At 38.9% G+C, this 15,003-nt stretch overlaps 1 protein-coding gene and 1 long non-coding RNA gene across 3 annotated transcripts in view; one reads left to right on the top strand and one right to left on the bottom strand.

Moving 5' to 3' along the window:
• CHN1 (chimerin 1) overlaps nucleotides 1–15,003 on the bottom strand; it is a 103,380-nt gene that overhangs the window by 47,027 nt on the left and 41,350 nt on the right. For both annotated transcript variants that reach the window (XM_048308826.1, XM_048308827.1), the window contains one exon: nucleotides 9,012–9,300. In XM_048308826.1, coding sequence (XP_048164783.1) covers nucleotides 9,012–9,300 — 289 coding nt within the window. The remainder of the gene's footprint in view (nucleotides 1–9,011; nucleotides 9,301–15,003) is intronic.
• On the top strand, nucleotides 7,956–12,176 carry LOC125328342. The gene is made up of 4 exons (XR_007204674.1): nucleotides 7,956–8,066; nucleotides 8,418–8,473; nucleotides 11,420–11,545; nucleotides 12,096–12,176. It is a non-coding gene; the product is annotated as an uncharacterized LOC125328342 (long non-coding RNA).

The raw sequence follows: 15,003 nt of genomic DNA, 5'->3' as shown, positions 1-15,003 counted from the left end.
ATCAGAAATCTTCTACCAATAAACTATTTGACACATGATATAAAGCGTAGAGCTTTTAAAATGTTCCACCATTACATGCAAAATGGAAATTGGGAACAGAGCCTTTTCATATTTCCACAGAATTCCTCCAATCCCCTCTCAGGAAGGGTAAAAGATGCTTGCCTTTAAGCAAGATTACTAAATGAGATTAGATAATTTATCTAATTCACAAGTTGGAAAACATGAAAAAATTTATTGAATCACATACACAGATGACTAAGGCTTAATAAAGGACATTATACTCTCTGATACTAGCTCTAAGGTTCCTTAGGCAACTTATTTCTAACTGCTTAAGCTCTAAGAAAATGCAATAATAATCCTCACTACACAGCAATATAATCAAAGTGCATTATGATATGAACTTCACTATTAGAAACATGTCATCCTGTACTTATCTTGGAAGTTGTATGGAAGTTGAAACTGAGGAATATCAATACTAACACGATGATGATTAGAGCAACAACTAAGAACTGAGAACCAGATTTTCCAGCAGGGTGATTCTTACCTTACTGAAACAGTAAGACTGTAGGAACACTAAATGCCAGAAGCAACAGTGTTTCTAACTGCTGATGCTATGCAGAAGAAAGGTTAAATATGGAAAAGTTTAATGTTCTAAAAGTTAATGATCAAAGGAAAACTTTGCAAAACTGTCAAGAGTTGCTGTCTTTGCTGATGACAAGTGTGACAGGTTTGAAATAATAGGAGCAAGTAGTTTGTTGAGCTTAGTAATAAAACTGCTCTCCTTACTTTGTTCAAAGTCAGAAAACATTCAGCTAGAGACTAAAATTAAGCATGAGAAGTTTTAGCTGAAAATATCTTTTTTCTTGTGAAAGATTAAAAAGAAAGAAGGACCAGAACAGATCAGCTTCTGTGGCATTAACCGCAGGAAAAACGTTTTTTCTTTCACAGTCTAATACTTGTTTTACGAACACCTAACTACTTCTTTTTCTGCTATCACCTCTAAAACAAGCATTTCACTCTCCATGGGTCTTAAGCATTTGGTAACCACTTACGAATGGGCAATTATTAGTGGAGCAGATGTGTCTGCCTATCAGGGCATTCTCTAACTGGATGGGGGTGACGCATCAGACCACCACAGCTCCACATCCTTTCCATCTCTGTACAGAAGCCAAAAGACATGTATTTGCAGTTAGAAGCATGTAAACAGTGATCAATGTAAAATGCCTTCCCTGCTCCCATCTAGACATACACAGAGCAAACAGTAAGGAGAGAAAGGAGTTTATCTGAACAAAGAGAGAGGTAACTGGAGAAAATCCCTGGTAGTCAGACTCCTAACACAGGTTTGAACTGGCTACACAGAGCTGCAGAAGGCATAAAATGCAAGATATTTCAGATATTAGTTCACAGCCAAAAGTGCTACCAACTGCACTACCCCAGCTTCTCCTTGGGCCTCTCACATTCTACGAGTGACCAGACCTGACCCTGCCCAGTTTATGAGATTGGACACAATAGTAGCCCAAGGTGATTATCACCAGCTATACAGTGTCACATTATAAAGTTTAAGTGAGGTAAGAAACTTGTAAATAACAAAATTATCCCTTTATAGGGCTCTTAATTCAACAGTCCAGTCTGTTTCCTGTAGAAGTGATTAGTAATAGAAAATAATTAGGAGCTGCCAGATGGGAGGAGGAGTTAAAAAAAAAAAGACCCCAAACTCACACAGCTAAGAAATGAGAACAACAAACGAGGGAGCTGCCAGCTAGCAACCCACTGCAGTCCCTCACCATCCAGAAAGCCCTTTGCACAAGCAATAAATCAGAATGACACACCTGCTTTAGAGGCTGCTCTGAGAGAGACCCACCCTTTCCCTTCTGTGGCCACTACATGGAGTGAGAAGGCATAAAAAGTCAAGAGTAGCCACAGGGGTTTTTAAAAAAAAAGGGGGAGAGAAGATTGTAATTTACTTATATGTGTCTCTATGGCTTCCCCAGTGTACATCTAGGTGGCCTGTTTGGAAGCCTCAAGTGTAAGGCCCTAGGGAAGGTCAGCAGCAGACTCCTATGGTGTGCTGGGACTGAAGTCACGACAGCTCTCCATTGCTCATCCAGGGTTGAGCTGGACCTCTGTATTTCTATGTCCCAACTACTAAAGTGCACTAGGATGGGAAAACTCATTCTCACCCTGGAGAAAGCCCGAAGAAAGCTATCCTCTTTGGCTCTTCAAGAGGACAGTCCTCCCTCACTCCCTGTGTGTCTTCTTGCACTAGCCTATTCCAGTTACAAAGAAAGGAAATTTCTGCCAGTACATGTGAGAGAGACTAGTGCTATACAGTACTTTTTGAAGGGCATTAAAAATGTAGCCAGATCCAAACCACCAAGCATTAGAAATCCTGAAAAGAACCGAGGTGAGGGCTTCACACTGACTGACCTCATAAAAACAAGAAACACAGGAAAAGAGTAACAGTTTATTCACTACTAATGGTTTCATTTTATCAGTAACAACACAAGCACTATTCTTTAGAATTAATTGCACAGCAACTGTACTTCTTTACAGCCTTTTTAACAGTTCTGCACACTATTCATCTTACAAAGGCTCAATCAGGCACAGGGCATATGCTGAGGGTAATTACTCATCCCACTTCTGCTGAGGGTCTGATGTGTGAGTCTAAAAGACTAGCCCCACTCGATTTCACATGGCACCTGCCTGTCTCAGTATAATTTGACACCAAACTTTCTGAAGACTATCTTTGTGTATACATCTCACATGTCAGATCATAAAAGAGCCACGCTTAGCTGAAAAAGCAGAAAGTAACTTGAAAGGTCATCTCAGCAAGCAGTGAGGTGACTTGTATGCATGGCAAAAGGCTGAAGCAGGATACTGATCCTCAACTGTGTTTACCTTCAGAATACAGGGAACACCTCTACAGGAGAAGCATAGCAATGGGAGGTGCAGTCTCTGCTTGAAATGCAGGCTGACCCAAGGCACTCCTCACTGTCTGCAGGCTGTGGAGCCTTATTTGTTCTGACCCTTGGTAATACTACATCAGCAACATGCAATCGGGCTACCAACACGAGCACACAGCTCTTACTTCACATTAATCCCCCACATTATCGTGTGACCATTACATTAATGTGCTCTGGAAGTGCAGACACATACACAGAGGCAGGCAGGCAAGTCCTGCAGGGCTCAGTGGAATCAGCCAGGAGGCCATTTGTAACCTGCAGGAATTAACAGAGCACAGCTGAGCATGAACCAGAGCTGGCATCAACAGAAGAAGAAAGAATTTGGCCTGGGAGAAACAGGAGAACTATGGGACAGTGTTCAGCACTGGAGGTCCAGTCAGAGACCCTTAAAAAACAAGTTTTGCTTCCTAATTTGTCTTTTATAAGCATGAGATACTGATAAGCATAAACTAGATATTCTGTGTGTGACCTGGGGTTTAAATTAGCAAAGCGCACGCTTCATTTGGAAGCTCTGAATCTTAAAACAAAATCAGTTTATACAAGCTTTTTTAGTGAATCAATTTTACTGCCATAATGAACACAAATAAGGGCTTGGGTTACTCTTGGTGATTATAAGTAGAAAAAGGACTCTGCAGTTTGGAGAAAAGGATTTTCTTTGTGCTGATGTCTGTACACTGGGTAACATATGCACTTAACTCTCTTGGGTATTAATAAACAGAGGGTTAAGTTAAAAACATATATATTTTTAAAAAGGCATTGTAACAATTTGCAATCTTAGCTTGAACTGTACTTGCCATATACAATATCATACATGACATTGGTTCCCCACCAGCATAACTGCTAATGCACAGAAAGGAAAGATGAGGAAGACTGAGGCTGGGGCAATCTCTTCTGAGCACGATGTTGCTGATATGCTGGAGCAGCTACCTAAAAAGTAGGCTTGTCTTTCATCCTGCTAAGAACTTTCTCGGTAATGACAAAATTGTCTGTGCTTTGAAGTCTCTGCTGAAAGATGGGCTAAACCCAGAAGAAATAAATAGAAGTTTCTGCCTTCCACAGAGTTATGTTTTATTTATAAATTACATTAAAGTTACAGAGTGATTGTCATGGACACCCGCGCAGGGACTGGAAAGGAACATTTGTGAGAAAAGAGTTGACAATCTCTTCAAGTTAACCCATGGGATTCTTCAGTGCTCAGTCTCCTGCATCTTTAAATGCACTTTAAGGTAAACATTCATTAGTTGCACTTTTAAAAACATTACTGCTTCATCATTACCCTTGTTACAGCTATGGCTTGTTTAGATACACCCTCTTTTCTTATAAGTTAATTCAAGTAAATGGAAGTATTTCAAACAACTTCCAGCATGAAGATTGCTTCACCTCTCAAAGCACACTTTCCTTCCAGTTATTAAGACCGTATCTTCTCTTTAGCCCCTATCAGTTCCAGAATTGGCATTACTGGGCACCCAACAGTGCCGTTCAAAGCTGTCTTCCTCCATCACAGACCTCGATAAGGGTGCCTGTGCTTCTCTGACAGCTACTGCAACTTCCTCGGCTACAGCTTCTCGTGTACTGTCACTGAAGATAAAATAAGCTGTGGTGAAGGAAAGGTTTAAGCAGATCTTACTAGCAGATTTGACTGAGAGCAAAAGTAGAAAAGTAGTGGTGTCATTAATGAAAATACCAGTGTCAGTTTAAGGTTGGAAAGTAAGACTGGTCCCTCTGCAAACACCAATAAGTATCACCCTTGATTTTGTGTGTGGAGTCTATTATGGATTCATTACAAATGTACACAGATCACACTTAACTTTGTGATCTGGATTATCTTCAAAGGCAGGTGTAAAAGCATGTTTCCTACTAAAATGATACAGATTTACATTTCCAGATCTCCTTGCACAGAGCTGCAGAAAATCAGCCTTCTTTACTATGGAGGAAAAAATGGTATCACCGGCTAAGGTAATTGAAAACAGAAAAAAAGATTGCTTTTGTTGAGTGACTCCTGCCACAAACCTTCTCTCAGTTCTTTCCATCTACAGGAATTGAATGGAATGTAGTACAGTCTAGAAGGGGTCTTCAATTGATTTGCAGCCACTAAAGTTTCTTGAGGAAATAGCACATACCACCAAAGTAAACATGAATAAATGTGGTTCAGTTGCTATCCTAACATTAACCCCAGCATCTAATTTTGAAAGACAGGGTAACTCGTAACTAATTATTTCATTTTCTCATAACAAATACTAAATCTTGAATCAATCACTCATACAACTTCTTACACATATTATACATATAAAGAAATCAAAAACATGTCAGAATAAAAAAAAATGTTTTGCAGGGCTTTAAAGAAGGACTTTGATATGTTTCTAGGTATTTACTAATTTCTGAGAGCTACCACTTTTATAAGGTGTTTAACTGAATCAAGTCATCTGCTCTAAGGCCATAATTGCCTTTCAGAGTAGAGAATGCTCAGAGACCCATCAGTGTTCAAGGCACAGGAGGAAAACTAAATCTTATGATACTGGGTATTATTTCCACTTTCACACTAGGTCAAACAGATTGAATCCACATGGGAAGCCCTCTTTTAAATCATTCTTAGCCCTCTCTTAACACACAGACTGTGATGGCCCCACAATTGAGTGCCGAACAATTTGCAGACTGTTTTGGGAAGCAGCATCACTTTTTCAGCGCAGCAGCTAAAACGTCTATTTGGGACATTCAAGCAGGACAAGCACTCTCCTGTTTTCAGTCTCTCCTCCTCCCATTATCTCTGACTATTTAGTAATTCCTTCATAAGTTACAAAAAAGCATTAAGCCATTAGTCAAGAATTTTGACTTTTAATATATACTTGTACGTGGTATGCAGTCATATTCTTTCTCATAATCATTGAAGCACACGCTGTGCAGGGGATTATATTCTCATGCTTTTCCCATTAAAAACTGCATCTTAAATCACGCCACAATACGGTCTCTTGCACAGCTCAGGAGTATTGCAATTTGTGTCTTACAATCCTTGTCTAATGATTGCATAATTTTTGACTTTTCATCTCTTATAGTCTTTAAATCTTTCCCCTTTACTAGGGCTCATTTTTAATATATTGCATATGAAAAGTGTCACCCAACATATACTCAATTCTTCCACCATATGTTAATTGCAGAAAAGAGCAAGGAACAAATAAAGTATTACAAGTGCCTGATGGGAGGCATCTAACACAAAATGCAGCGTTTCCTGCTACTGCCCCACGCCAAACTGGAGACTGGGTGAGTGCCCTTTAATATTTCATTCTTAAGCTTAGGGTGTATTCTCTAGCTGCCATGGCAGTTTCCATGGCAGAAAGTGAAACTCCATTCCCACCAGCTGTTCCACAGGCTCTGTGTCTTTGTGTCTCTTCTTTCCTTGTTCTGAAGGGCTTATATTCCATACACCACCCACACATGACTGGGCAACAGTCACAGGCACAAAATTTAGATTTGTATCTGAACAGCCTCAGAGTCTACAAATCTGGGTATGTATTTTGGCTCAGGATCACGTTAAAGACCTGGACTTCTTTCTGCCTTTACAGAGGAGGAAGCACACTGTGCAGGGAGAAGCTGTGTGACTACATTATAAAACTGATAAAGATGCATTAATTGCCAAATGCTGTACACACCAAGGAAATTTTCATCCTCACCATGGGGCTAATGGGCATACAGATCTTGCTGCTTGGATCATAAGACAATGTTTTTTTCATGTTGAACTCTGAACAATTTTCTTTGGTTCATTGCAATTCAATGATACTCTCTTTACATTGGACAACAGGAATCAATCTGCCACCCCTGCCCCCAAAAAGAAAAAAAAACTACTTGACCTATTTATAAATGGCTGCTTGTTCCAAATGCTGAGGTTGCTAGTGAGATCAGATGTTGGTCATGGGGCTGAATACCTTACTCTCCTTGGAGATTTGCTGGGTGAAGTGACATGCAGGAAAATCTGTGCCATCTTCCCACCAAAATTCTGAGAGGTGCAAAGACAGCCAAGATGTCACCTCTACACCACTCTATGGTGAGAAAGATCACACTGTATTGTCCCCATGCAGCCACAGATAGCAATCCCAACTGGATAATGACTCAAAAAGTAAATTGAAATCCCCACATTTAATTATCCTGCAATGTCTGTGTGCCTCAGTATGTTCACATCAATGCAGTTACAAGACAAAAGAAAGAAGAGTATTAAAACCTGGGCTTCAGGGCTGAAAACACCACTACTGTTGAACCGTTTTGTGGCTGAAGTCCCTCTAGTCGCTCATAAGCTCCAGATGAAGAGGGTGGGATGCTGAGATTACATGACTAACCTGTCTAAGGGTTTTCCACATAAAATTTCAATCTTCGAGAAATATTCAATAGTCCTTGAGCTATTTAATGAAAAATGTGTCAAAACAGTATGTATACCTTGTTGAAGGTGAGTGACATAACACAATGTAATACACGGAAAAAACAGCATTCTTCAATACTAATCACTGAAATCCCTCTACTATGAACAATTTTTCATCAATCTAAAAAATGTAACAGAACAGAGTTCTGCTGTCACTTGAAAGTTTCTAAATGCAGGAAAAGTTAATTCTGCCAAAGAAACTCAAAGTGGTGACTTTCAGTAGACTTAGAGATTTTTACCCAGGCTTAGCATTATAATAAACTGTCTATGATACTATGCAAAAAACCACCTTTTGAACAGCACGCTGGAAGTAGCGGCTGTCAGGAACTGTAAGTGATAACTCACCCCTCTACTACTGGTACCTAACAGGCAAGAAATTGGATATTAAACATGGTCAGCCAGCTTCAATATCCCAGCAGTATTTCTTTTGTCAAAATGATCTGATAACAGTGAAGATTCATACTTTAAGCTAAGTTGGGTGCTTCATCTCTCAACAAATTCAGTGCAGAATGACAGATTCTGCTGAAGGAGGATTTGCAGGACCTCCTATGAGCCTCTCTCTCTGTGGACTCTGTATGGAGCTTAGTTTCACTACAATAGTCATGTATGTTGGAAATCGTCAGTCAGACCTTTCCTCCACATCCACAAAAATGAAAATCACGTATTTCTGATTGGAGAGACAAAAGATCCCAACTAAGGTGAGCAGTTCTTCTACGCGCTATAAGCATATTAGATAGTCCTAATGGATATAATTCTGAAGTTTGTGAAATAGGGAAACATATCAGACTATTATACATGCATTAACACCTACATGTATGTAAAAATGACTTTTAAGAAGACTTTCATTTGTCAGATTTTCAATAAACAAAGTATTTCATTTAACACAACAGAATTTACATTATGCTTTCCTTTTATGTTTAGTCTCTGAAACACAAATGAAATTTCAGGCAGCTGCTTTGTCTGCCCAGTACATTCCCAGCCTCCTTTAATATTTTTATGTTCACTGGTTCTAAGATTTCTTTCTTCTTTGTTTTTCTTTTATAATCCAGGATGCAATTACTTCTCAGCTGATACTACAACTCTCTGAAGAGAGCAATCCTTCTTTGTAAGTCTGGCTGAGGCCAAAAATAGCTCTGTCAGCTTCTGACAGGCTGAACTTAGCCAAGTGAAATGTTTTAACATTTTATCAACTTAATGAACAGTCTTATTTATAACGTGGACAACTTTACTGTCATTATATGCAGACTGCTGAATAGATTATGGAATGAATTTGTTTAGGGAAAGTTGAATATATTAAGAAATAAAATACAATTGTCTTATATACTGTAAACAATTTTAAGATTAAATATTCTTTGCCCATTTGAAATAAAGGAGTGGCTTAATGGTAACATCTATACTGTAGAAACAGCTGAAGAATCACAATGACAAATAACTAACCTCCAAATCATGAAAATTTGCAATGTGCAAAATTTACCATTACAAAACTCTATAACCAGTTTAAATATTGTTAATGTAACACTGGAAATAAATAAGTAGACTAAATAGCTGCAGAGACCTTTAATATTTTATAGTAGAGGGGAAAGGTTAAAAGTACAAAATAAAAAGTCTAACAGAAAAAAAAGTGTGGGTTAACAATTGCTTACCCTCTTTTCTGCTACCTCATCCTCTCCTGTAGACTCTTTGCCATCATGTTCATCTCTCAGGGTTGGCATATGCTTTTTGTGTGCTGGCTCTCTGTTTAAAGTTGTATATCCTATGTGTTCATAAATTGGATTAATTGTCATCTTGGAAATGTATTCAGCTGCCTTCGTTTCAATATAAAGAGTAATCAATCCATCTGTCACCAGGTCATGGATGGACTCAAAACGTTTCTCCCCAACAAAGTGTTTTCCATCGTAGTAGAGTCTGAAGTTTCTGGTTTGACTTCCAAATCTGCCTCAATGAAACGGGAAAGTTTTTTTTTTTAAAGAACAGTAAGCAGAATAAATAAGAGTAAGCAAGCCTTTGCAAACAATCAGAAACACTTTATCACTTAAAGCTGTGCCTATGCTCTGTGTCTGGTCCAGCTGAGCTGGGGAACCACTACTTAGCACAGATAGGAAGAAGAGATCAACAACAACTGCAGATAGATAGCCAAAACAGTTAGTGTCCGAGAAGGAGCTGTTTGCTCTTATATTCTTTTAGCCTTTCCATTATCTATGGAAAAACTGAAAAATTAATTCACACTCTTTATGGCTTTTTTTAGTACTTCACTACTATATCACTATAGTCAATTTGCTTGGCTCTGATATGAAGAGTTCTCATAATAGAGTCCTCTATTACAGCCGATCAATACGGAGTTTTGATGCTGTCTCGGACCTCTGCTCCCCTGCTTGCTTGCAGGAAGAGGCCATTCAAGGTTCAGCTGAGCTCCAGTGCCAACAATTACACTGAAGCAGAACTGCTGCCAGAACTGGAGCAGCACAGGACAAAATGGCACAAGGGCAAGCATTCTTTATTCCTGGCCAAAGGCCCAGGACTAACTCTTCAAGCTTTGTACAAAAGTCCTTCTGTGTTATGCTTGTTAAGTCCCAAGCTTCAAGCAAATCTTTGTAACATACAGGATATATAACACGAAAGCGATCCAACACCAGCCATTTTGCATCAGGACAGAACAGCATTTTGATACAGGCTCTCAGCAACCATAGGAATGCTGAATTTACCTGAACAGTAGCATATTTTAAAAAACCGTACTTAGAATCTGCAACCATTTTGTGCCTCAAAGCAGTCTAAACATGTGAAAATACAGCAGTGTTTGCACTTGGCAACATTTCCTGCAGAGAAGATGGAGGCAAGAAGCTGCTTTCACAGCTCACTCCAGTGTTGTTCCTTGGTCAGACAGCAGCAAGGGTACTGGGCCCCCTTATGAGGTCAGATCTGCCAAATAAGTATTAAGAACTAAATTTGAAAGGATGGATTGGTTTCACTTTACAAGCAAATGCTTCATTGGAGATGTTAAGGAACACAGTAAATAATGATACTTTGCTGAAGTGGCTCCTCATCTCAGCAGGGCCTCACCAAACAGGGGGAAGCATAATTACAGACCTTGCTTCAGGTGAAATATTGCATTCTTCTTACAAATACAGGCAAAAATACATGGTTCTGGAGTCTGTATTATTTTCTCTGTTCTACATCAAAATGCAAAGCCTTCCCATCACCCTATCAATAGTCTCACAGTGACAGCAACTTCAGAAGCTCCTATTTCTACATAACACTCAAATGTGAGGGGCCCTCAAGAATCTGCATCCTGCTCAGTAAGGAAAGAGGACACAGTGTGTAGGAACTATATGGGCATTTTCCTGCAAATTAACTGGTACTTCCATGCACATTTTTATGCCACACAAACTAAAGGTTCATTGAATCAAACATGAGAAATTACAAAATGACAGAAAGAAATACATTTTTACCCAACACTAATTTCATCACAAGATGCAGATCTGAGTGAATACAAGTCATTCAGAAGGTAGAAAGATAATGTCCTAAGTCATAGCAGAAGGGGTGGATGTATTCAGACTTACTCTTCAGGGCACCTTTATATTCAACACAGTGTATGGCAAACAAGCTTTGACCATGAGACATCCTCCTTGTACACCCTTGACTGTCAGAGAAGTCAACATGAGCCAAGAGCGCTCAGCACTCTGCAGTGCCAAAGTGAGCAACCTTCACTGTCATCTCTTCAAGTCAGTGGGAATAATGCACATTGAGCACATACAAGCACCTTGATGGTTCTCACTTCATTGGGAGAACCAAATAAGTTTGAAGGTGAAGAATAATGGGCCTTAAATGACAATATACATTAGAATTACTTATATTAAGAGAGGCAGGTAAACTGCTACTCTAATCAGTGATATCTGCTTTGACTACTTAAAGCAGTTTCAAGCAGGCTGGAGAACACTTACTGCTCTTAGCTTTCTAGAAGAAAAAGTATTACACTAATTTTATCAAGAGAGGATAAGGCACAGAAAAGCATGGTAAGGCCTATTACTAAGTACACGTAATGTCTTGATTTTAGCAACGTCCCTCAAAGTCGAAAACCAGGTCTGAAGAACAAGATGACCAAATGCAGAAAGCAAACAGAACTTCTTAAAAGATCAGCTGTCTTTCCATCAGGGTCAGAAAGTGTATCCTCCTATCGCAGGTATGTTTTACTGAGCAGCCTCTATGCTGTACTCATCTGTTGAGACTGATGCACGTGAAGTGTGTCTTTGAGAAATACTACAAGGAACAGAGTTTCCAAGAGATGAATGGTTTGCCTTCATCTAAATTCCCATTTGTTCCAAATCAAATTTTTTTCTCTATTCCTTTCTAATTGGATATTTTGTGGAGAAATGTACTGGTTTTCAAATAGAATCCTACCAGTAACAAGGAGATAAACCCCCAAAATTCCCACAGAGCAATGAAACACCAATCTTTTACAAAGACTGTACCATCAACAATGTGTCTCAGAATCCTGTTTTATTTCTTTCAAACTCATTTAAATTTTTTCCTGACCACACGATGACACTATTTTTATCAAATTACAATATAAAAAGAAACACAGATTTTCAATTAAAAATTATTGATAAAGATACTAAAGATTAAACAAAGATTTAATCATCAGTCCCTTCAGTCTTACTTTAAACTGTGGTTTAAATTTTTCCATTAGCAAGACTATTTCCTTATGTTTACTTTCTGTAACATTCCTGCAGCCTGGTTAATTATACATCACCGTGGCAACTAAGTAGAGCCAAGATTTGCTATTTCAACTTCCTGATGCTCTCCTCCTAAAGGCAAGTACTAGTACCAGCTGCTTTTTGTTTAATAAGTAGAAAGTGGGACACAGATAAACTATGTTCTCTTTTGGTTTAAACAGGGGAACATCAGATGTTTTTCCAAGAAAAATAATTAGACCTCTGACATGTCAAACAGTCTCATTGTGTCCACTGTGCATTTGTTTGCAAGCAGCAGGACTACAGATAAAAGACTTTTTTTATTCCAAGTTGTCTGAAAAGCAATCACTTTGTCCAGTTCCTTTGGTTGCCAGTGGGGCAGAGTAGATAATGTGGGAAAATGTATTAAACAGTAGAGCATATGTGTGCTAATAAAGGATAATAAAGGACTGAGGGGTTGAATTCGGTATCATACCATGAGAGAGACAGGCTTCAGAATCAGCCACCTACCTGCATGCAGCAGTCAGTGATAAAACAAAGGAAGAAGTGATGGATTGAGAGCCCAGACACACTCTCTTACCATCTGAGAAAGTGGATTTTATAGTCCATATACAGAATTGTACAGCAGCTTTTCACCACTTTTACAGGCTATTTTACGATGAGAAGAGTTTCTAGACAAAGGCATTGTTTAGAATGTGTAGCTGCAACCAAATGACAAATTTAATGCCCCTGAGGACTACTCGTGTCCTCCTTAGCTTCAAGCAACTTCATTCACTGAACAGGGAAAACTTAAGTCTGAGCCTAAGGGTCACTTGGACTTAATCTTCCCTTGGAGAAAGAGTCTTAATGTGCTTTGCAGCCAGAAGGCAGAAGTCTTGCTTAAAATTAGGTGCCAGAATTTCAGTTCTATCTTCTGAAAACTCTCAACCAACAGTTATGACTAGAGTCTTGACACTCCATAAAAAGCCACAGCAATATAAGCAATCTTGCACTCACGAATGTCTCTTAATCAAGCTGTGTTCTTGGGAGTGAAAACAAATTATTCCACAGATCCTCTTTTGGCCCATTTCCTTGTCAAAGAAGCACAAGCCTTGCATGCAGCCAAAACCTCTTCTACACAGTTATCCCTGAAGGTCTCCAGCTCCTGAGAGCAGCTATTTTTTTTTTTTTTTTAACTTTCATTGGCAACAACATTTCTGACGATGGCCAGGGAACTCTGGAACTTGCCAACTTCCCAGAATACCTGCCTGACAAATAACATCGTTTTCAAAACCTGAGCAGTATTTTACAGGAACACAGTGTGTATAAATGAAATCAAATGCATTAGGGGTTAATGCAAATGGAGACAAAAAATCCTCGCTGATATGGCTGGGAAGGGTGGCAGAGTACAGTCAGTACAGTCACTATGGATAGTTTTCCAGAGCCATTTGGAGGGGCAGTACTGGCTAGCTGACTGTTGCTTGATGAATATTAATTTAGTATAAACTTATCCCTAAAACCTGGTAAGACCCATGCACTGGCTGAATGCATGATACTTCAGCATGGAAAAAAGTATGGCATCCTTGAAAAAAGAAAACAAATTCTAGAGCTGGTACTGCAACATGTCTATCCCCTGCCAATGCAGACACAACCTTTGACTCCCTCTTTCTGACCTGGATCCTATAAAAAAGTTCAGAGCTTGTATATTATCCCTGATAACAGCTTCCCAGCAGACTCTCTCTACTGAGGCTGAAGACTATTTACCTGCATCACTGCCCAAACTTCCTTGTCCAAGAGGGAAAACAATACTGCGTAAATAGTGTGCTGCCAACAGCAGGCAGTGAGGACCAGAGCAATGGCACTTCCCTGTGGATCATAAGCACCGTCAGGGACAAACCAACTGCTCTAGGGCATCAGCAGTAGGCAACAGTTGCTGAAAACAATGAAGAAAAAGTGTTATCGGCCCTTGGTACCTGTAATGGAGATTTTCACAAATAAATCTAACAAAATAAGAAAATAATTCTTTCGCCTCAATGTATTATTTTACTATTAACAGCTGATTTTCACTATCTTAAAATTTTGAAAAAGTATCAGCTGATCAAGGACTATGTATGTTATTAATATGCACTAAGATCACTTAATACTTAAGGTAAATGTTACTGTTCTTGATCAGTGGTAAGACTTTGAAAATAATCTGTTTGGTTTGAACAGATGCATTACCTCTTCTTAGTACTGTGCTTGCATGGCTTATTCAATTTTAAACTTGATATAAATTGCTGGGATTGATTTGATGATTGAACCAGAATCAATACCAATGTTTTGGGCATTGTTTTCCTTCCTTTTCTACCTGATGAAAGTTCCATGCTTCCTGGAAATAGACTCACTGTGGTTAGTGGTTAAGACACCTTTGAATTCTACATGCACATGGGAACGTATTAAAAGCCTGGTATCTTCTCTTTACATGAAGGCAATATTTGGAGACCTATGCCAGCTTGCCTGGATAAAGATCATCAGGACATGTTACTAGCGGGAATGTTACTAACTTTCATAGTTTCCTACTAAGTAAATAATTATGTTTACCAAAATTTTTAAAGAAATGTTCTTCAAGAGTTAATTTTACCATGTGACTTCATGCTACAAAAAGCTTTCATATTACTTTAAAATAGAACTGTGTTTCAATTCATCTGAATTAAGGTATCAACCCTACCAGTGTCTACTCAGCAAACTTTAAAATGTGTATGTAAATTTTACTCTACATATAACATTTTAATTTTAGGTCATATATGATATTGTTTTTCTGGTATATTTTTGAAGTAGAACAACATCAGAAATGTAGCAGGAATTCCACTGCAGTTGTGTATTATGGAGAGAAAACTGCCACAGCATAATGTTCAGTCATGTTCGTTTTTGTTTCACTTAGAGGAGCTTTTCCTACAAGGGCTAAAGTTCATAGAGACAAAGAATGGTC

The sequence above is a fragment of the Corvus hawaiiensis genome, chromosome 7, assembly GCF_020740725.1.
Source record: "Corvus hawaiiensis isolate bCorHaw1 chromosome 7, bCorHaw1.pri.cur, whole genome shotgun sequence".
Taxonomy (NCBI): Eukaryota; Metazoa; Chordata; class Aves; order Passeriformes; family Corvidae; genus Corvus; species Corvus hawaiiensis.
The sequence above is the reverse complement of the archived record's forward strand: the minus strand, read 5'-3'. Positions and strand labels throughout refer to the sequence as shown.